The 20,232-nt window shown below is 41.0% G+C and overlaps 2 protein-coding genes across 3 annotated transcripts; one reads left to right on the top strand and one right to left on the bottom strand.

Annotated features, from left to right (window-relative positions):
* Positions 1–2,025: 2,025 nt before the first annotated feature.
* psen2 (presenilin 2) lies at positions 2,026–18,051 on the top strand. Its single transcript, XM_021568217.2, has 11 exons — positions 2,026–2,184; positions 2,553–2,719; positions 3,103–3,323; positions 4,205–4,346; positions 4,565–4,632; positions 7,456–7,676; positions 8,295–8,393; positions 9,010–9,078; positions 13,569–13,700; positions 14,007–14,122; positions 16,170–18,051. The coding sequence occupies exons 2-11, from the start codon at positions 2,591–2,593 to the stop codon at positions 16,323–16,325; spliced, it is 1,353 nt and encodes a 450-aa protein (XP_021423892.1). The 5' UTR covers positions 2,026–2,184; positions 2,553–2,590; the 3' UTR covers positions 16,326–18,051.
* Positions 18,052–18,217: 166 nt separating this feature from the next.
* Positions 18,218–20,213, bottom strand: LOC110493759 (protein dpy-30 homolog). 2 transcript variants are annotated; one of them, XM_036949749.1, is made up of 5 exons: positions 19,773–20,017; positions 19,551–19,591; positions 19,395–19,442; positions 18,916–19,058; positions 18,218–18,719 (listed from the first exon to the last, which is right to left on the bottom strand). In XM_036949749.1, exons 2-5 carry the CDS (start codon positions 19,566–19,568, stop codon positions 18,647–18,649), a joined length of 282 nt encoding a protein of 93 aa, XP_036805644.1. In that variant the 5' UTR covers positions 19,569–19,591; positions 19,773–20,017; the 3' UTR covers positions 18,218–18,646. The 2 variants fall into 2 exon arrangements, with proteins under 2 accessions (XP_036805644.1, XP_021423894.1); XM_021568219.2 differs by lacking the exon at positions 19,773–20,017 and adding an exon at positions 20,099–20,213 and having other exon boundaries at positions 18,500–18,719.
* Between the last annotated feature and the right edge of the window lie 19 nt (positions 20,214–20,232).

Genomic DNA, 20,232 nt, shown 5'->3' with positions numbered 1-20,232 from the left:
CGAGCTAAATGCCCTTTTATGCTCGCTTTCAAGGCAAGCAACACTGAAGCACGCATAAGAGCACCAACCGTTCCGGATGACTGTGGGATCACGCTCTCGGTAACCATGTGAGCAAGACCTTTAAACAGGTCAACATTCACAATTAATCAAATGGCCACCTGGATTTTTTAAATTGACACGCCCCTCCTTTTGTTTTTACACTTCTGCTACTCGCTGTTCATTATCAATGCATAGTCACTCTACCCCTATCTACACGTACAAAATAACTCAACTAACCTCTACCCCCTGTATACTTGTATAGCCTCATTTTTGTGGTACTTTGTCCTTCTTGAACTGCATTGTTGGTTAAGGGCTTGTGAGTAAGCATTTCACAGTAAGGTCTACACCGGTTGTATTCAGAACATGTGACAAATACCATTTGATTTGATGATTACACCCGAGTTCAGCTAGATGAAGCCAAGAGTGTGCAATGCGATATTGATTGTGTCACGGTCACCTTGATTACTAAAACATTTAATTTGTAGGCTAGGTTGTAGCAACCTCATGATGGGCATAGGGAAAATAAGAATTTAGTATTTCATTAGCAGTGGTGGGAAAAGTACACAATTGTCATACTTGAGTAAAAGTAAAGATACCTTTTGTAATGAACACAATGGGAGACAGAGAGCTGGTTTCAAGCCCAAGCAGGTGTTTATTTGTAAAGGACCACAGGAGGAGGCAGGTAGCTGGGTCCAGGGGCAGGCAGAAGGTCGTACACAGGGGGTCCAACAAGGCAACAGTACAGGCAGGGAAAAAGCTACTAACGTTGTCCGGGAGATCAGGCAATAAGTGGATAACAGGAAATCCGATAGACTAAAGTACAGGCAGGAAAATAGGCGTCGTTAGTGAGGCAGGCAAAAACGATCAAACACGGGAGGATTAAATTACAGGAAACCCACCGCTCCAACTAGAAGTGAGTCACAAAACAAACAATACCTCACAATAATGGGGTGCAAGGAACTGACCTAAATAATGTGTGAACAAGTGATCAGAATTCAGGTGATTGGAATCTGGAGCGTTAGCTGCGTTCAGGGGATCTATGTGTTTGAGAGTGTGAGCTGGAAAGTGGGCTGGAAAGTGATAACAAAAGACACAATACAGAACATTCATAGACAATATCAGCTCAAGGTCAGAACTACATAAATAAAAAAATGGCATACGTAGCCCACATATCAATACATACAAACAAAATATCTAGGCCAAATAGGGGAGAGGCTGTGTGATGTTGCTTTGTCTGTTTTTTTAACCATATTTGCTGTTCATTTGGGAAATATGAGATGGAAGGAAGTTCCAAATAATACTGTATGCTTTCTTGAAAATTTTCTGGATTTGGAGACTGTGAAAAGACCCCTGCTGGCATGTCTGGTGGGGTAAAGCTTGTGTGTCAGTGCTGTGTTGACTATGTAAACTAATTTGAATTTTCAGCACATTAATGTTTCTTATAAAAATAAGAGTTGCAGTCAGTCTCTCCTCAACTCTTAGCCGAGAGAGACTGGCGTGCATAGTATTTATATTAGCCCTCCGGTTACAGTAAAAAGCAAGACGTGCCTCTCTGTTCTGGGCCAGCTGCGGCTTAACTAGGTATTTCTTTGCAGCATTTGAGCGTGCAGGAATTGCTTTTTTTTTAAAGTGTGGTGTCATAAAAGCAGAGCGTCTCTTTACTATGAACAGACCTCTCCCCATCTTTACAACCATTGAATCTACATGTTTTGACCATGACAGTTTACAGTCTAAGGTAAAAACACCAAGTCATTGAATCTTCTCAACTTGTTCAACAGCTACATTTTTAATGCAGGCTTTAAGGCAACAAAACATTTGAAAGGGTGTGTAGAATTTCTATAGACACTGTAAGATGAGTGGCTTGTATTTGCAAGTTTCATAAACATATTTTTTATATATATTTTTACTTTTAACGTTCTTATATATTTTTTGTTTTTTACAAAGCAAACGTATTTGAAGTCACAAGTTGTCTAGTGACGTTGCAGAAGCACGGATCACGTGGTCCACCAGGCATCAGCTGATGACTTCCTTGTTGCCGTTCTGCTTGTCGTCAGAGAAGAGCAATTGCAGAAGTGCTCCCTTTCTTCTAAGAACGGACGCGGTGTTGTCCTTGGTCTTGTTTATGTCAAATTGTGGATTAAGAAGGTACTTTGACACGTTTAATAACTCACTTTAATATAGAACGTACAGATGTTTTATTATACTAATGCTCTTGCTAGCTAGCCAGCAAGCTAACTTTCAGTGATCTAACTACCAGACTGTCGTGCCATTGCGGTAAACCTCATTTTAGCTAGCTACAGTAACGTTAGAGTATCCTGAAATGATGTAACGTTATGTAGTTTTAGGCTACGTTTTTCGATATCAACGTACTCGATAATCCAGTCAGTCCCTGCGGAACTATAATGATTGGGCGTCAGTAAAGTTGCAGTTTCCATTTTTTTTTATTTTGGGGGGGGGGGGTCAAATAACATCGCAAATTAATTTTGTCTGGATTAATTTGTAAAATTTTGCAGCTGTGTCCCACTACTCTGCCGTCGCTAACATTCCATCCATGAGTACCTCGGACAGTGAAGAGGACTCCTACAATGAGAGGACAGCTCTGGTTGCATCCGAGATACCTTCTGTGCCATCTTACCAACAAGACCCTGACCAACCCCAGCCTGCAGACATGGAGCCCAGGGTAAGTGTCCTCTGCACTGTTGGGCAAGTGCCCTTCCCAGAGCAGGGACACCTTAGAGCCATTGAATTGATCCACCTCATTTGCAAATGTATTGGAGGAGATGGTCCAAGGTCACTCCCTGTACCCTCCCCAACGCATTTTGAGAAGTCGGCAAGGGGAGAGGATGCAAGGAATTTAGGATGACTTGAGAATGAGCCTTTGAATCAAATGTCCGCAAATCTTAGATAGTGGTGATTGTGATGAATATATATACTGTGGGTATCACAGCCGCTACATGCTATTTTCTGTTGAAACATTCATAGTGCAATAATAACACTATTATTCATACCATGTACTATTTCTATGTAATAAGCAATGCTAGAAAGTGCTCCATTACCTTGCAGCGCCGCACAGTGGCCCCAGAGCCTGCAGCTGAACCCCCCAGCCTGGACAGGAGTGCCGTGGAGCGGGAGCCCGTAGACCTGGAGGAAGAGGAGGAGCTCCCCCTCAAGTACGGCGCCAAGCATGTCATCATGCTGTTCGTCCCCGTCACCCTTTGCATGGTGGTCGTCGTAGCCACCATCAAGTCGGTCAGCTTCTACACTGAGAAGAACGGACAGCAGCTGTAAGTGTTTTGTTCCCCCTTCCGTTTAGTAGCCTAGCTTAGGTTATGTTCTGAAGTATAAAACGGACGGAAGCGGGGAGGGGCTGCTACCTGGACCTGTCCAATAAGAATTGCACATTTTTGTGTTCCATTTCAAAATGTTTTCTGTTGTGTGCGCTAATGAACACGACCCAGTGTAATATGAGAAGAGATGCTTCTTTGCGTGATAATATGAGATGAGCTGCTTCTTTGCGTGATAATATGACATGAGCTGCTTTCTATGCAGGACATTATGAGAAGAGGTGGTTCTCGCATATCTTTGACAGAACCTTAAGGGAACCTTTCCTGTGATTTGAGACTGACATGCTTAGAACTTAGTAGACACTAAAGTCTTTATAGCTTGAGTATGTTACATGACAGGTTTTCCCACACTGTAGTAGAAGCTAAATCTATATCTATCTATATCTATCTCGCTGGAACTAAGGCTAAATTAGGGTTGGCCAACCCTCCCTCTGGTCATGGGGAGCTACTGGGTGTGCAGGCTTTTGCTCCAGCCCTACTATAACAGCCTGAAATACAGAACCTGATTTTGTAGAATATGGTGTGTTCGAGTATGGCTGCAGCAAAATCCTGCAGGAGGGTAGCTAGCCAGTGATCTGAGAAGGAGGGTTGGCCACTCATGAGATAAATATTAGGTGTAGATAATATTAGGTTTAGAGTGAATTTGCTCCTAGATGCTGATCCAAGGTCAGTTCTGCATTTCTCCCACTAAAAGTTAAGGTTAGGATTGGGGGAGGGGAAGCTAATCGTAGATCTGTACCTCGGGGGAAACTACACCATGGAAGATAGCATTTGCGCCAGGCCGATTTTCATGATTGTTGATTTGACTCTGGCCCTGTTAGGATCTATACGCCGTTCACAGAGGACACAGACACAGTGGGCGAGCGGCTGCTCAACTCAGTGCTCAACACCATCATCATGATCAGCGTCATCGTGGTCATGACCATCTTCTTGGTTGTGCTCTACAAGTACCGCTGCTACAAGGTGAGACAGACCAAGAGTGTATTCAGTAATGTGAAACATTCTGAACATTGCAGATAGAATACCAGGGAATTGTCTCCGCTCTATTCATTCTGTATGACAGGTAATCATATCTGTTGTTTTACAACCTACATTTCTATCTAAACGTTCTGTAATGTTACATCCTCCTGAACAGGCCCCAAGCTTGGAGTGCTAAATTCTAATGCTCTGTGTCGTCCTAGTTCATTCACGGATGGCTCATCCTGTCCTCGCTGATGATGCTCTTCTGGTTCAGCTTCATGTACCTGGGGTGAGTGTACATCCCTGGAATTGTTTGTAGTCAGCCGCATGGTATCATGTTGCCTGGCTGTTGTGGTTGTTTCAAGGAGAGAGCGGGACAGGAAGGCTGTCTCATAATATATAGGCTCTTTATATGGGCTTAGTTCATGGCTCTGGTCAAAGGTAGTGCACTATATAGGGAATAGTCTGTCACTTGTTTTACACCCCAACACACCATATGCATTTGGGACAGTAGACTGGAAGTGCTTCTCTGCACTATGGTTATTCTGGGCTAGTTAAATTGTGTGTGTGTGTGGCCACACAATGCTTGCGTTATCTGGGCGTTATTGATACACACAGAAAGGGGAACTGATACTGCTGCTTCGTTGGAAGCAGAACTTGTTAATTAGAACCTAACAATACATATTTTCAGAGTTAAAAACTTGACGGACACTATGAAAGCTCAAACCAAGTATATTCTTCCCAGAGGGCCAATACAGCTGCATCGGACAAAGACATGTTTAGAATAATTGTGATATATGAACCCCACTTTGGGTGGAGTCTCCTCCTTTTCGCTAAACTTAGTTTCCTGTCTAGCAATAAAGATACAAAGTGATACTGGTAATAAACTTTTCTTTCTCCCTTAATGTGACCTGATCTGACCCCGACCCCCTTCATCACTAATCTAGGGCTCTCTCCCCTTGTCAATGCTGCCACGTGATCGTTTTTCCTGCACTCAGCACATTCCAAGCTTAATTGCACACACATATACCTTCCTCCTACAGATAACCATTCACTTCTGGTGTTGACCCTCTAAATCTAAGCACTCAATTTCAATAGAATACCTGATAATTAACCCTATCCCAAGTTTATGAGATAGTACCCAGAATCCATCAGTATTTTGATGCTACTTTTCTCTGTGATTATTGACAATTTTCCAAAAAATATTGCCTTAAAGCAATTTCTACCACACTAGTGTAACTTTGTTGGCTCTAACTTCTCCCCCCTCAGCTTTTGTAATTTAAAGAACTGTCTGATCTGAAAGATCACCTTAGTCCCTGGGCCAGAGATTTAACTTAAACAGAATGCCACTGTCTTCACTTATAGTACCAGTCAAAAGTTTGGAAACACCTACTCATTCCAGGGTTTTTCTTTATTTGTACTATTTCTACATTTTGAATAATAGTGAAGACATCAAAACTATGATATAACACACATACAGTCATGTAGTAACCAAAAAAGTGTTAAAACAAATCAAAAATGTTATATTTCAGATTCTTCAAAGTAGCCACCCTTTGCCTTGACAACAGCTTTGCACACTCTTGGCATTCTCTCAACCTGTAATGCATTTAAATTAGGTGTACTTTGTTAAGTTATTTTCCCCTTCTTGATGCATTTGAGCCATTTAGATGTGTTGTGACAAGATAAGGGTGGCATACAGAAGATAGCCCTATTTGGTAAAATACCAAGTCTATATTATGGCAAGAACAGCTCAAATAAGCAAAGAGACAGTCCATCATTACTTTAAGACATGAAGGTCAGTCAAGCCGGAAAATTTCAAGAACTTTGAACGTTTCTTCAAGTGCAGTCGCAAAAACCAGCTAGCGTTATGATAAAACTGGCTCTCATGAGGGCCACCACAGGTAAGGAAGACCCAGAGTTACCTCTGCTGAAGATGATAAGTTCATTAGAGTTACCAGCATCAAATTGCAGCCCAAATAAATGCTTCAGAGTTCAAGTAACACACATCTCAACATCAACTGTTCAGAGGAGATTTCTTGAATCAGGCCTTCATGGTCAAATTGCTTCAAAGAAACCACTACTAAAGGACACCACTAATAAGAAGACTTGCTTGAGCCAAGAAACATGAGCAATGGACATTAGACCGGTGGAAATCTGTCCAGATTTGCTATTTTTGGTTCCAACTGCTGTGTCTTTGTGAGAAGCAGAGTAGGTGAACGGATGATCTCCTCATGTGTGGTTCCCACCGTGAAGCATGTGGGGGTGCTTTGCTGGTGACACTGTCTGTGATTTATTTAGAATGCAAGGCACACTTAACCAGCATGGCTACCACAGCGTTCTGCAGAGATACGCCATCCCATCTGGTTTGGGCTTAGTAGGACTATCATTCATTTTTCAACAGGACAATGACCCAACACACCTCCAGGCTGTGTAAGGGCTATTTGACCAAGAAGGAGAGTGATGGAGTGCTGCATCAGATGACATGGCCTCCACAATCACCCAACCTCAAACCAATTGAGATGGTTTGGGATGAGTTGGACCGCAGAGTGATGGAAAAGCAGCCAACAAGTGCTCTACATATGTGGGAACTCCTTCAAGACTGTTGGAAAAGCATTCCTCATGAAGTTGGTTGAGAGAATGCCAAAAGTGTGCAAAGGGTGGCTCCTAAGAATCTAAAACAAAGGATATATTTTTATTTGTGTAACACTTTTTTTTGGTCCCTACTTGATTCCATATGTGTTATATCATAGTTTTGTCTTCACTATTATTCTACAATGTAGAAAATAGTAAAAAATGAAGATAAAACTTTGAGTAGGTGTGTTCTAAACTTGACTGGTACTTTACATCCAAAGCAGCATTCTAATTACTCAGTTCACACTCTGGATCTCATCATCTCAACAGTTTAATGTGAATTCCTCATCCTAAAAGATAGGACAGATGAAAGGAAGGGTATTCATCTGTCCTACTCGGATCACTATGGATGAAGGATATGAGGTGAGGAAAGGAAGCCACTACTGATCATTAAGATACATCCCTTGTCTGTAAAGCGGTTTGAGGTTTGAATGCACTTTAAATTAAGTTTGATTTGACAGGTCTCTCTCCTCTTATCCAGGGAGGTATTTAAAACCTACAACTTGGCCATGGATTACCCAACTGTAGCCATGATCATCTGGAACTTTGGGGTGGTAGGAATGATCTGTATACACTGGAAGGGGCCTCTGCAGCTGCAGCAGGCCTACCTCATCGCCATCTCGGCCCTCATGGCCCTGGTGTTCATCAAGTACCTGCCCGAGTGGTCCGCCTGGGTCATCCTGGGAGCCATCTCCGTCTACGGTGAGTAGGAGGGCTCAGAGTATATATTGCTGTTGGTTTATACTGTCTGGCATCGTCCGGAAACAACCCCTAGCAATTTAGTCTCTAGTCTAGACACTGAGGTGATTTGAAACGATTGGATAGATATAAGGGCCTTGAATAGATAATCATTTCCACTTAGCATATCCCTAGACAAGGTGGAGGTTCCATCTTTTGTCTAGAAATGTAGAAGATTTGAAAGTGTTGGTGTTGCAGGGTCCTTGGATGGGTATAAATTCCAACTAGCCTATCCCAGTGTAAGGTGAATGTACTATCCTATTCCGTATACCTATCTAATCCTTTCAGATATTTGCGAATAGCCAAGAGGGGTAGAGACTACAGGTTGTTTCTGGATGGGCCCTTTGATTTAATGGTTAATGGTATAGGTGTTAAATTGACGCTTCTTTTTAACTGTGATGGTAGACCTTTTTATCATGCTGCTGTACAGACCTGGACTATTAGCTGAGCACCATCTATCAAAAGTCGTGCAATTTCATCATGTATAAATGTTGCAATCGTTCTTCTAGTAGTTCAGTGCTTTTTTTTTTTTTTTTGCTCATTCAGAAATTCCTGTGTCATGCTACTCTCCTTTGTTTGCAGATTTGGTTGCGGTCTTGTGCCCTAAAGGTCCTCTCAGGATGCTTGTAGAGACCGCACAGGAGCGTAACGAGCCCATCTTCCCTGCTCTCATATATTCATGTAAGTACAAGGTTTTGTACACTGGGGCACACCGTAGCAAACTGTTTTGCAACAGAAAGTGTATCTTGTTAAACAAGTTCAGGGTGTGTATTCTCTTCCAACGGAACAAAGAGACCTACCTGATTTGTCCAATAAATTCATTTCATTTTTTGTTGCAAACATGTTTTGCTACCATAAGAGCGTTTTCTTCATTTTTACAATTCTATTACATTTTTTAATGTTGGTCGCTTATATTTGTCCTATTATTTTTTGTTGTTGTTGTATTTTTTTAATCACTCTATTCCCCCTGAGACACCCCCGAGAGTGTGGTCACGGCCACAGTCTGCCATTATCATTTGGAGTAATTTAGGGTTACGCGCTTTGCTTAAGGGCACACGACCCAACTCTGAAGGAATAGGCATCATGCAAAGCAGTGGCTCCTTGTCTTGGTGCACTTTATGTGTATTTGTTTTAGTTCAATTCAGATTTGACCAAATTGTCTGTTCGGTTTCTTTGAGTTGGTTCTCGAGCCTTTGGTATGGTTCGTAATTTCCTTCCATAAGGATGCCTTTCGACTAAAATGATGAGTCTTGCAGAATTGCTCAAGTTTACTAATAGGACTTTAATTTATGTTTAGCTGCCATGATATGGATGGTTGGGATGGCCAACCCAGCAAGACATGCAGAGCCCACAAATCAAGATACAGGTACGTTTTGTCTAATTTCTGCTTATAACCCTTTGGCTTTAACAATGCTCAGTTTGTTCCTAGTCTCAACTATATATATACAGTGCCTTGCAAAGTATTCACCCCCCTTGGTGTTTTTCCTATTTTGTTTCATTTACAACATGTAATTTAATGTTTTATTTGGATTTCATGTAATGGACAATTGGTGAAGTGAAATGAAAAAAAAAAAAACCTTGTTTAAAAAAAGTTTAATGGAAAAGTGGTGCGTGCGTATGTATTCACACACATATTTCAAACTTTTTTAACAAATCAAAAACTGAAAAATTGGGCGTGCAAAATTATTCAGCCCCCGAATACTTTCGCAAGGCACTGTAAGTGTCACATAATCTCAGTGTATATATACACCTGTTCTGAAAGGCCCCAGAGTCTTCAACGCCACTAAGCAAGCAGCACCATGAAGAACAGGGAGCTCTCCAAACAGGTCAGGGACGAAGTTGTGGAGAACTACAGATCATGGTTGGGTTATAAAAAAAAAATATCAGAAACTTTGAACATCCCACAGAGCACCATTTAAATAATGGAAAGAATATGGCACTACAACAAAACCTGACGAGAGGGCTGCCCACCAAAACTAATGGACCAGGCAAGGAGGGCAATAATCAGAGAGGCAACAACGAGACCAAAGATAACCCTGAAGGATCTGCAAAGGTCCACAGTGGAGATTGGAGTATCGGTCCATAGGACCACTTTAAGCTGTACACTCCACAGAGCTGGGCTTTACGGAAGAGTGGCCAGAAAAAAATAAGCAAAAACGTTTGGTGTTCGCCAAAAGGCATGTGGGAGACTCCCCAAACATATGGAAGAAGGTACTCTGGTCAGATGAGACTAAAATTGAGCTTTTTTTGCCATCAAGGAAAACGCTATGTCTGTTGCAAATCCAACACCTCTCATCACCCCGAAATTCTTGAGGGAAACCTGTTTGTCTTCCAGAGATTTTAGACTGGGAAGGAGGTTCACCTACCACAGGACAACGACCTTAAGAATACTGTTAAAGCAACACTTGAGTGGTTTAAGGGGAAACATTTAAATGTCTTGGAATGGCCAAGTCAAAGCCCAGACTTCAATCCAATTGAGAATCTGTGGTATGACTTGAAGATTGCTGTACACCAGCGGAATCCATCCAATTTGAAGGAGCTGGGGCAATTTTGCCTTGAAGAATGGGCAAAGATTCCAATGGCAAGTTGTGCCAAGCTTATAGAGACCTACCCCAAGAGAGTTGCAGCTATAATTGCTGTAAAAGGTGGCTCTACAAAGTTCTGTTTTTTGTTGTTGTCTTATTTCTTGTTTTGTTTCACAATAAAATATATTTTGCATCTTTTAAAGTGGTATGCGTGTTGTTTAAATCAAATGACATAAACCCCCCCCCCCCCCCCCCCCCCCCCAAAAAAAAATATTTTAATTCCAGGTTGTAAGGCAACAAAATAGGAAAAATGCCAAGGGGTGAATACTTTCGCAAGCCTATGTGTATGTACAGTTGAAGTCGGAAGTTTACAAACACTTAGGTTGGAGTCATTAAAACTCGTATCTCAACCACTCCCTAAATTTCTTGTTAACAAACTATAGTTTTGGCAAGTCTGTTAGGACATCTACTTTGTTCAAATTTTCCAACAATTGTTTACAGGCAGATTATTTCAATTATAATTCACTGTATCACAATTTCAGGGGGTCAGAAGTTCACATACACTAAGTTGACTGTGCCTTTTAAACAGCTTGGAAAATTCCAGAAAATGATTTCATGGCTTTAGAAGCTTCTGAAAGGCTAATTTATATAATTTGAGTCAATTGGAGGTGTACATGTGGATGTATTTCAAGGCCTATCTTCAAACTCAGTGCCTCTTTGCTTGACATCATGGGAAAATCAACAGAAATCAGCCAAGACCTCAGAAAATAATTGTAGACCTCCACAAGTCTGGTTCATCCTTGGGAGCAATTTCCAAACACCTGAAGATACCATGTTCATCTGTACAAGCAGTAGTACGTATAAACACCATGGGACCACGCAGCCATCATACCACTGAGGAAGGAGGTGTGTTCTGTCTCCTAGAGATTAATGTACTTTGGTGCGAAAAGTGCAACTCAATCCCAGAACAACAGCAAAGGACCTTGTGAAGATGCTGGAGGAAACGGGTACAAAAGTATCTATATCCACTGTAAAACGAGTCCTATATCGACATAACCTGAAAGGCCGCTCGGCAAGGAGGAAGCCACTGCTCCAAAACCACCATTTAAAAAAAGCCAGACTACGGTTTGCAACTGCACATGGGGACGAAGTTTGTACTTTTTGGAGACATGTCCTCTGGTCTGATGAAACAAAAATATAACTTTTTGGTCATAATGACTATCATTATGTTTGGAGGAAAAAGGGGGAGGCTTGCAAGCCGAAGAACACCATCCCAATCGTGAAGCACTGGTGTGGCAGCATCATGTTGTGGGGGTGCTTTGCTGCAGGAGGGACTGGTGCACTTCACAAAATAGATGGCATCATAAGGGGGGGGGGGGGATGATGTGGATATATTGAAGCAACATCTTAAGACATCAGTCAGGAAGTTAAAGCTTGGTCGCAAATGGGTCTTCCAAATGGACAATGACCCCAAGCATACTTCCAAAGTTGTTCCAAAGGACAACAAAGTCGAGGTATTGGAGTGGCCATCACAAAGCCCTGACCTCAATCCTATAGAAAATTTGTGGGCAGAACTGAAAAAGCGTTTGTGAGAAAGGAGGCCTACAAACCTGACTCAGTTACACCAGTTCTGTCAGGAGGAATGGGCCAAAATTCACCCAACTTATTGTGGGAAGCTTGTGGAAGGCTACCGGGAACATTTGACCCAAGTAAAAGCTGAAATAAATAATTCTCTCTACTATTATTCTGACATTTCACATTCTTAAATTAAAGTGGTGATCCTAACTGACCTAAGACAGGACATTTTAACTAGGATTAAATGTGAAATTGTGAAACTGAGTTTTTAAATGTATTTGGCTAAGATGTATGTATGTATGTATGTATGTATGTACCGTAATTTCCGGACTATAAACCGCTACTTTATTCCCACGCTTTGAACCTCGCGGTTTATACAATGACGTGGCTAATTTATGGATTTTTCCCGCTTTCAAAAGAAAACTGAGCACCGTCACATAATGTGACGTAAATCGAGCGCGCTCAAACTTCCCATCATTCTGATTACGGTAGTAATTTGTCACCCTCATCATGGCAAAGACACGGAGAAATGCATATGATGCAGCTTTCAAGTTGAAGGCGATCGATCTGGCTGTTGGAAAAGGAAATAGAGCTGCTGCACGGGAGCTTGGCCTTAATGAGTCGAAGATAAGACGTTGGAAACAGCAGCGTGAGGAACTGACTCGGTGCAAAAAGACAACAAAAGCTTTCAGAGGGAAGAAAAGCAGATGGCCCAAAGTATTTGCAGCCACTCGACATCAGTGTAAATCGTGCATTTAAGGTGGCGCTCCGTGTTCAGTGGGAGGCTTGGATGACAAGTGGGGAGAAATCCTTCACTAAAACAGGCCGCATGCGAAGAGCAACTTATGGTCAAGTCTGCCAGTGGGTCCTGACCGCGTGGAGCATTGTCAAAAAATCCACTATCATCAACAGGTTTCGAAAGGCTGGACTGCTGCGTGTTGAAGGGGCAGCATGAGCACAGCCGGATGAGAGCGACAATGAAAACGATCCAACATCAGATGAAGCAATTCTGAGGCTATTCAACTCCAACACCGAAGGAGATGACTTCAGTGGTTTCAGTGCACATGAGGAGGAACATGGTGACCAATGACTTTCTTGGTAGGCTACTGTTTAATTTTTGTTTCAAGCCGTGTTTCGTTAAAGCCTATTTATTTTTGTTACAAGCAGTGTTTCGTTTAAAGGCTGTGTAAAGTTCATTAGGCTGTGTAAAGTACACCTTAGCTAAATACATTTAAACTCAGTTTTTCACAATTTCTGATTTCTTTTGATTTTCCCATGATGTCAAGCAAAGAGGCGCTGAGTTTCTAGGTAGGCCTTGAAATACATCCACATGTACACCAATTGACTCAAATTATGTCAATTAGCCTATCAGAAGCTTCTAAAGCCATGACATAATTTTCTGGAATTTTCCAAGCTGTTTAAAGGCACAGTTAACTTAGTGTATGTAAACTTCTGACCCACTAGATACAGTGAAATAATCTGTCTGAACAATTGTTGGAAAAATTCCTTGTGTCATGCACAAAGTAGATGTCCTAACCGACTTGCCAAAACTATAGTTGAATTAACAATACATTTTGGGAGTGGTTGAAAAACAAGTTTTAATGACTCCAACCTAAGTGTATGTAAACTTTCAAGTGTGTGTGTGTGTGTGTGTGTGGTTTCACATTAATGTTTTTTGGAGGAGTGCACTTATAGATTTGAATGCAGAACATATTTGAATGATTGACTTAAAATAAATAAACTTTTGCCATTTAAGGTTCTTCAGATGAGGAGGCACATCGGAGTGAGGGCAGCGCCCTGGCGAGGGACTGGGTGGAGCCAGAGACTCAAGTGTCCTCAGGGATGAACAGGTCCTACTCAACCGAGGACGACCTAGACGAGGAAGACCGTGAGTACTTTCTGAATCCTAAATAAACCACTAGCCCCCACCCCTTAGGCACAGGATCTGAAAGGATCGGATAGGTGTAAGCAATGATGGTGAACATTACACCAAACCTATCAAAATGCAGCCATTTGCCATTTCTAGCCAATCCTTTCAGATCTCCACAAATGTATAGGGGCTATGGTTCTAGGTGTTGATTGGGGATTGGACAAACATCTCCCATGGCAAAAAAAAAATGTCCTCAATTATTTTTAGAATTTTGTAATAAATGTGGTTTCTTATGGACATGCTGTCTTGTGGTATAATCTGCAGGAGGAGTCAAGCTGGGACTGGGGGACTTCATCTTCTACAGTGTGCTGGTGGGGAAGGCTGCCGCCACCGGAGGAGACTGGAACACCACGCTGGCCTGCTTTGTGGCCATTCTCATAGTGAGTGTTGCAGTCAGAAAAACAAAGTGTTGGAAAATAAAGTAAAATAGCTTTTTTTACATGGCACATAATGCAAACGTTTCAGTTTCTTGCTCAGAACATGAGAACATATGAAAGCTGGTGGTTCCTTTTAACATGAGTCTTCAATATTCCCAGGTAAGAAGTTGTAGGTTGTAGTTATTATAGGACAATTTCTCTCTATACCATTTGTATTTCATATACCTTTGACTACTGGATGTTCTTATAGGCACTTTAGTATTGCCTGTGTTACAGTATAGCTTCCGTCCCTCTCCTCGCCCCTACCTGGGCTCGAACCAAGAACACATCGACAACAGCCACCCTCGAAGCATTGTTCCCCATCACTCCACAAAAGGGGAACAACTACTTCAAAGTCTCAGAGCGAGTGACGTCACCGATTTGAAATGCTATTCGTGCACACCCCGCTAACTAGCTAGCCATTTCACATCGGTTACGCTAGCCTAATCTCGGGAGTTGATAGGCTTGAAGTCATAAACAGCTCAATGCTTGAAGCACAGCGAAGAGCTGCTGGCAAACGCACAAAGGTGCTGTTTGAATGAATGCTTACGAGCCTGTTGCTGCCTACCACCGCTCAGTCAGACTGCTCTATCAAATCATAGACTTAATTATAACATAATAACACACAGAATTACGAGCCTTAGGTCATTAATATGGTCAAATCCGGAAACTATCATTTCGAAAACAAAAGGTTTATTCTTTCAGTGAAATACGGAACCTTTCTGTTTTTTATCTAACGGGTGGCATCCCTAAGTCAAAATATTGCTGTTACATTGTACAACCTTCAATGTTATGTCATAATTATGTACAATTCTGGGAAATTAATTACGGTCTTTGTTAGGAATAAATGGTCTTCACACAGTTCGCAACGAGCCAGGCGGCCCAAACTGCTGCATATACCCTGACTGCTTGCATGGAACGCAAGAGAAGTGACACAATTTCCCTAATTAAAATAAATTAATGTTAGCAGGCAATATTAACTAAATATGCAGGTTTAAAAAATATATACTTGTGTTTTGATTTTAAAGAAAGGCATTAATGTTTATGGTTAGGTACACATTGGTGCAACGACAGTGCTTTTTTCGCGAATGCGCTTGTTAAATCATCACCAGTTTGGCGAAGTTGGCTGTGATTCGATGAGAAATTAACAGGCACCGCATCAATTATATGCAACGCAGGACACGCTAGATAAACTAATAATATCATCAACCATGTGTAGTTAGTTTTTTTTTATGAGATAAGTTTAATGCTAGCTAGCAACTTACTTTGGCTTCTTGCTGCAGTCGCGTAACAAGTAGTCAGCCTGCCACGCAGGCTCCTCGTGGAGTGCAATGTAAGGCAGGTGGTTAGAGCGTTGGACTAGTAACCGGAAGGTTGCTATAAATCGAATCCCCGAGCTGATAGATTTTTAACTTGTCGTTCTGCCTCTGAACAAGGCAGTTAACCCACCGTTCCTAGGCCGTCATTGAAAATAAGAATGTGTTCTTAACTTGACTTGCCTAGTTAAATTTAGGGTTAGGGTTCAATTTAAATAAATCGGCCACAATCGGTGTCCAAAAATGCCGATTACCGATTGTTATGAAAACTTGAAATCGGCCCTAATTAATCGGTCGACCTCTAGGGTGTACTGTATTATTATATGTACCTTATATTATTCTACACTCCAAGCGTTCTATCCCATGAGTCCTGGGAGTGAACGTATAGGCCTAGGTGATGCTGTTGGTTCATTGATTGTGCAGGGTGGCTTAAAGAGTTAGCCTACAATTATAGTGAATAATTTTATTAATTTTTCCAATTGTATTTATGTATGTTTAACTGTTCAGTTGCATGTCTGAACGAATGTTCATGATAAGCAGACTCATAGTAAACTAGAAAGGTAGTTCCAGCAGAAACTTTGGAATGGGTGTTGATCGCTAGCCTATTTAGTGTGGTGGCTAAGCTGAGATAGCCCAAAAAATTGCATGAAGTGGCCCATTTATGGATTTGAAATGTTATTTAATGTGTCTCACAGGGACTCTGCCTCACTCTTCTGCTGCTGGCCATATTCAAGAAGGCCCTCCCAGCTCTCCCTATCTCCATCACCTTCGGCCTGGTCTTCTACTTCTCTACAGACAACCTGGTCCGCCCCTTTATGGACAACCTCGCTGCTCACCAGTTCTACATCTGACTTCCCATCTGGGGGTCAATGGAACGCACAACAATTTTTTCCCCAAGCCTGTTCTCGTGTTTTCCACCAATGGTAGTCTGTAAGCAAGGATTTGATTGGGGGGGACTATAATGCTTTTTAATCAGATTGTGTATATTTTGCTAACAGGTCACCACAAATGAGGGTAAAATACATCTAGGATTGTTTCATGTGGTAGATGTACAGTAATACATTGATACCACACGGGTGTATCGGTCTGTCTCAGTTCTTATTTTACAGATATAGGATGGCGTCAAGTTGTTTCTTCTCATTAGATAGGTCAATGTCGATAAAATGCAGGTCAGAAACAGGACATTGTGAATTATCAGGAGAAATCGCATGTTATTACGCACTATAGATCAATTTGAATTAGGCATTTATGTTCCACTCAACCAACTTTGGGTTATTTTGAGGATAACTTGGCACTCCAACTTCAATAGAGCACAAGTGAAGTGGTAACTTGAACAGTCAAGACATACTGCAGTGATCCATTCATATCAATTCCCCCTCAAACATCTGCACAAGGCTACTGGTTTTTAAAGGGGCAGTGCAGTCTGAAACTTGATTTTCCATGTTTTATTATATTTTCATTTTGAGTTAAAAATAACACTCATTGTGAAAATGATAATGCTGCCTTTCTTAGTGTAAGAGTTAAAAAATATATATAAAAAAAATATTAAAATGTACACCTGGAATTTCAGCCTGTTCAGGTGGGATGGAGTTTTTGGCCCACAGCATGACATCACAATCTGATCTGATTATTCTGACCAATGACCCCGTTCACAAAAATGGTTCGTTCCTACAGACAGTGAATCCTGTGGCTTGCTATATAAAGCAGGCAGACAGGCATTGAGGTCACTGAGGGTATTTGGTGTTATTTTCATTAAATAAACAGTAATTTATTAGACACAGTGATTTTAAAATTACATTAAGACTGCATGGGAGCTTTAATGTCTTGAGAAAGCAGAAACCCAAAAAGTCAAATATATTTTAGGGCTTCACTTCGAGTGTAGTTTTTACTTGATAAATGAAATGAGGTATCAAGATTCCAACCCCCTATTGCCCTTCTGTAAATAAGTGAATTAAATAAATAGAACAAGCTTAGATTAAAATGAAAGTTTTGTTTGAGGCACTCTGTTTTTCAACAATTGATTCAATCTTGTATGACTCATAGGAAATTATTTAACTTTACATTTTTTATTTTCTAATAGTTAAAAAAAAAAATCCAAATGGAAGTCAAAGCGTACTCCAGTTTGCTAATTGCTGCTGAGTTGCCATGTATTGTGAAGAAGGGTGCCAAATGGTGTAGGGTGATGTTGCCCATAGATGCAGATCTTGGATCAGTTTTGCATTTCCCCACTAATGATTAAGTTTAGGATTGGGGAGAGAGGATGATGCTAGATCTGTACTTAGGGGAAACATTATCCCGGAGTGCTCAAACAAACATGAAGCATGCTGGTCCTAATTAGCCTGAAATCCAAACTGATGTTTTCTGTTTATCAGTTTGTATTGCAGTCTAGGTTCTAACTGCTCACTGAAGACAAACTTGGTGGTAGTGTGGAAAAAGTAAAATACTGGTCTGCTGTTTGGAGTGCAGTTACATGCAATGAGTGTGTAGTCTTTATATTGAAAATATATATTTTATAGAATGTAATAATGGTGTAACATTTTATTTATCTTAATACACTTAAATGATGTTCTGAATGGATTTTCTTTTTTTGTTGTACTTTTTTTCATTGTGGTGTGCAATAAAGTGGTACATCTGCTAAATTAATTCCAAGAGCAGAAATCTAACAATGGATGAAAGGGTGATTCTAAAATTACAGTTCAGGGTTATTTAGCACCAACTTCCCTGTTTGTTGTATTTCTTATGATTAATAGAATGGAGTTTGGGGCATCAGATTGACCCTTTTATCAAAGGGGTTCATCACCAACTCTGTAGCTCAACTAGTGGTAGAATAAAACATGACACTAGAATGATACGTGTGTCATTTGGCAATATGAAAACATGACATTGTTAATTAAAACGCAAATGTTCTCTTGTAAGCATTTTGGTAAATGGACTGAATCTGGAATATTTTGCCCTGGAGGGGACCATGATGCAAGGGAACTTGAGGTGCAACGTAGTTGGTGTCTTTTGTATATATTAGTTTACCTCTGACATTTGTCCTAAAAGAGTACCATATTTCCCTGCAACACCATCTTTATTCTGGTTTAAAAAAAACTGCAAACATGACAGAAACAACCATTTCCTTGATTTTAAATAGATGGGCTCAAAGTGCACATTTCCATCCGTCTGGAGCTTAATTTCGATCTTCAAACTGTGATTTGTTCTTGAGAAGGAAGGCTGCTAAGAATTCAATAGGATTTGCAGGTCTGAAAGAGAAGACAAAATGGACAAAAGCACATTTTCAACAAAGTCTGGTCGCTTGAAAGTTACTTGAAACCCAAATGTGCTTCCCTTTTCATAGTACTGCCTGTTCTATACATTTTTTCCAAATAAATTTCCAAGCATGTCAAGCAGAAATGTGAAAAAAAAATCAGAGCCCCTGCACAGACATTTTCAACATACCTTTCCTTGGCCAGCACAGATAAGCCTTGAAGAAGGATGGGCACCACTGTCTGATCCAAATATGCCCTCGTGGGGAGCGACTGCAGATCCACCTTCTGTTTGGAGACCTTCTCTGTGTTGGCTTTCTCGTTTTCCACTATTCTCTACATAATGAGGTGGTGAAAGAGGAAGCAGAGATACAGAAATATCAACAGTTACCGCTACTCACGCCACTATCCATGCATGTAAGCGTCTTTAAAAAAAGTGTACTCGGAATTGCAATCTCATGCAATGTAGCCTAAACAATTTGTACCAAAATGTATAGGCTTCACACATTAGTGCATGCTATGTTAGAGAGCTGTGCATACATTGCTTATTCAGTAGACAATCAAGGTTACCATAACTAACATAATGCAGTGTGATGTTTGAGTCTTTGAAATGGACCCCGTTTCATGGACATGCTTTTCTGAAAGGCACAATAATCGTATAGATTGTCATACCTGGATGTTGTCCGTCAGTCCATATTCAGAATGGGGGTTTTCAGCTGTCTAAAAAGGAGCAGAAATATGTATTTATTTAAAATGTGTCTATCAAACACGCCATGTCAATGAAGAGAACCGCTTAAAATCCCTAACTACATCTGTATTAAGACTTACTGGAGTGTGCACCTCCATAGATTGGTCTGCGTCCGTGTGATCTGAGAGAAACATACATTAACGTCAGCTACCTACATTCTAGGCAATAGGAAGAGGAGTCAGTTAACGTAAAAGTCTTCAGAATCATTCAGAGACAGATCAGCAACAATATCAAAATGTCAACAACCGCAAGGACGGTGGTCCAGTCATCGTTTAACTAGAACGTAAAATAAACACACTTACTCCAGATTAAATTCAGGTAGATAACGACATAGGAGTACCATCCATTCCTACAAGCCAAAGAAGGTACCCTACAGGCAGGCTAGCTACAGTAATATCGAATGAATATATGAATTCTAGTGGCGGGTAAACTAACGTTACTTTAGCTCGTTGGCTAGTTAACGTTATGTTAGCAACGACCTTCCACCGTGAACCAAGGACTGTTACCGACAGAACAGACTGGATTAAACAAATTGTTGGGGTATACGAAAATATTTCAAGCTAAATGTATCGCTGCAACTGTAATAGAACGTACAAAAGTGCCGATAAACGAACAACATTTCACTTACCGTCCGCCATGTTTGTTGTTAGTATTTACGCAATGTGCGTGATTTCTACGTAAAATCTTGTTTGCAGTTACGTACTGTCTATGATAGGACAAGACTGAGCGTGCCCCTCCTCTCTTACCCTTTTGTTCGTTTGG

This window comes from Oncorhynchus mykiss, chromosome 17 (assembly GCF_013265735.2).
Source record: "Oncorhynchus mykiss isolate Arlee chromosome 17, USDA_OmykA_1.1, whole genome shotgun sequence".
NCBI classification, from domain to species: Eukaryota; Metazoa; Chordata; class Actinopteri; order Salmoniformes; family Salmonidae; genus Oncorhynchus; species Oncorhynchus mykiss.
This window is presented reverse-complemented; position numbering and strand designations above follow the sequence as displayed.

What these genes read in the sequence shown, in the direction of transcription:
- psen2 (XM_021568217.2), top strand. Translation starts at nt 2,591, where the DNA reads ATGAGTACCTCGGACAGTGAAGAGGACTCCTACAATGAGAGGACAGCT. An exon ending in CTGCAGACATGGAGCCCAGG is followed by an intron (nt 2,720 to 3,102) that starts GTAAGTGTCCTC and finishes ATTACCTTGCAG; the next exon opens with CGCCGCACAGTGGCCCCAGA. An exon ending in ACAAGTACCGCTGCTACAAG is followed by an intron (nt 4,347 to 4,564) that starts GTGAGACAGACC and finishes GTGTCGTCCTAG; the next exon opens with TTCATTCACGGATGGCTCAT.
- LOC110493759 (XM_021568219.2), bottom strand. An exon ending in CTATGGAGGTGCACACTCCA is followed by an intron (nt 19,443 to 19,550) that starts GTAAGTCTTAAT and finishes GCTCCTTTTTAG; the next exon opens with ACAGCTGAAAACCCCCATTC. An exon ending in GACTGACGGACAACATCCAG is followed by an intron (nt 19,059 to 19,394) that starts GTATGACAATCT and finishes CTCATTATGTAG; the next exon opens with AGAATAGTGGAAAACGAGAA.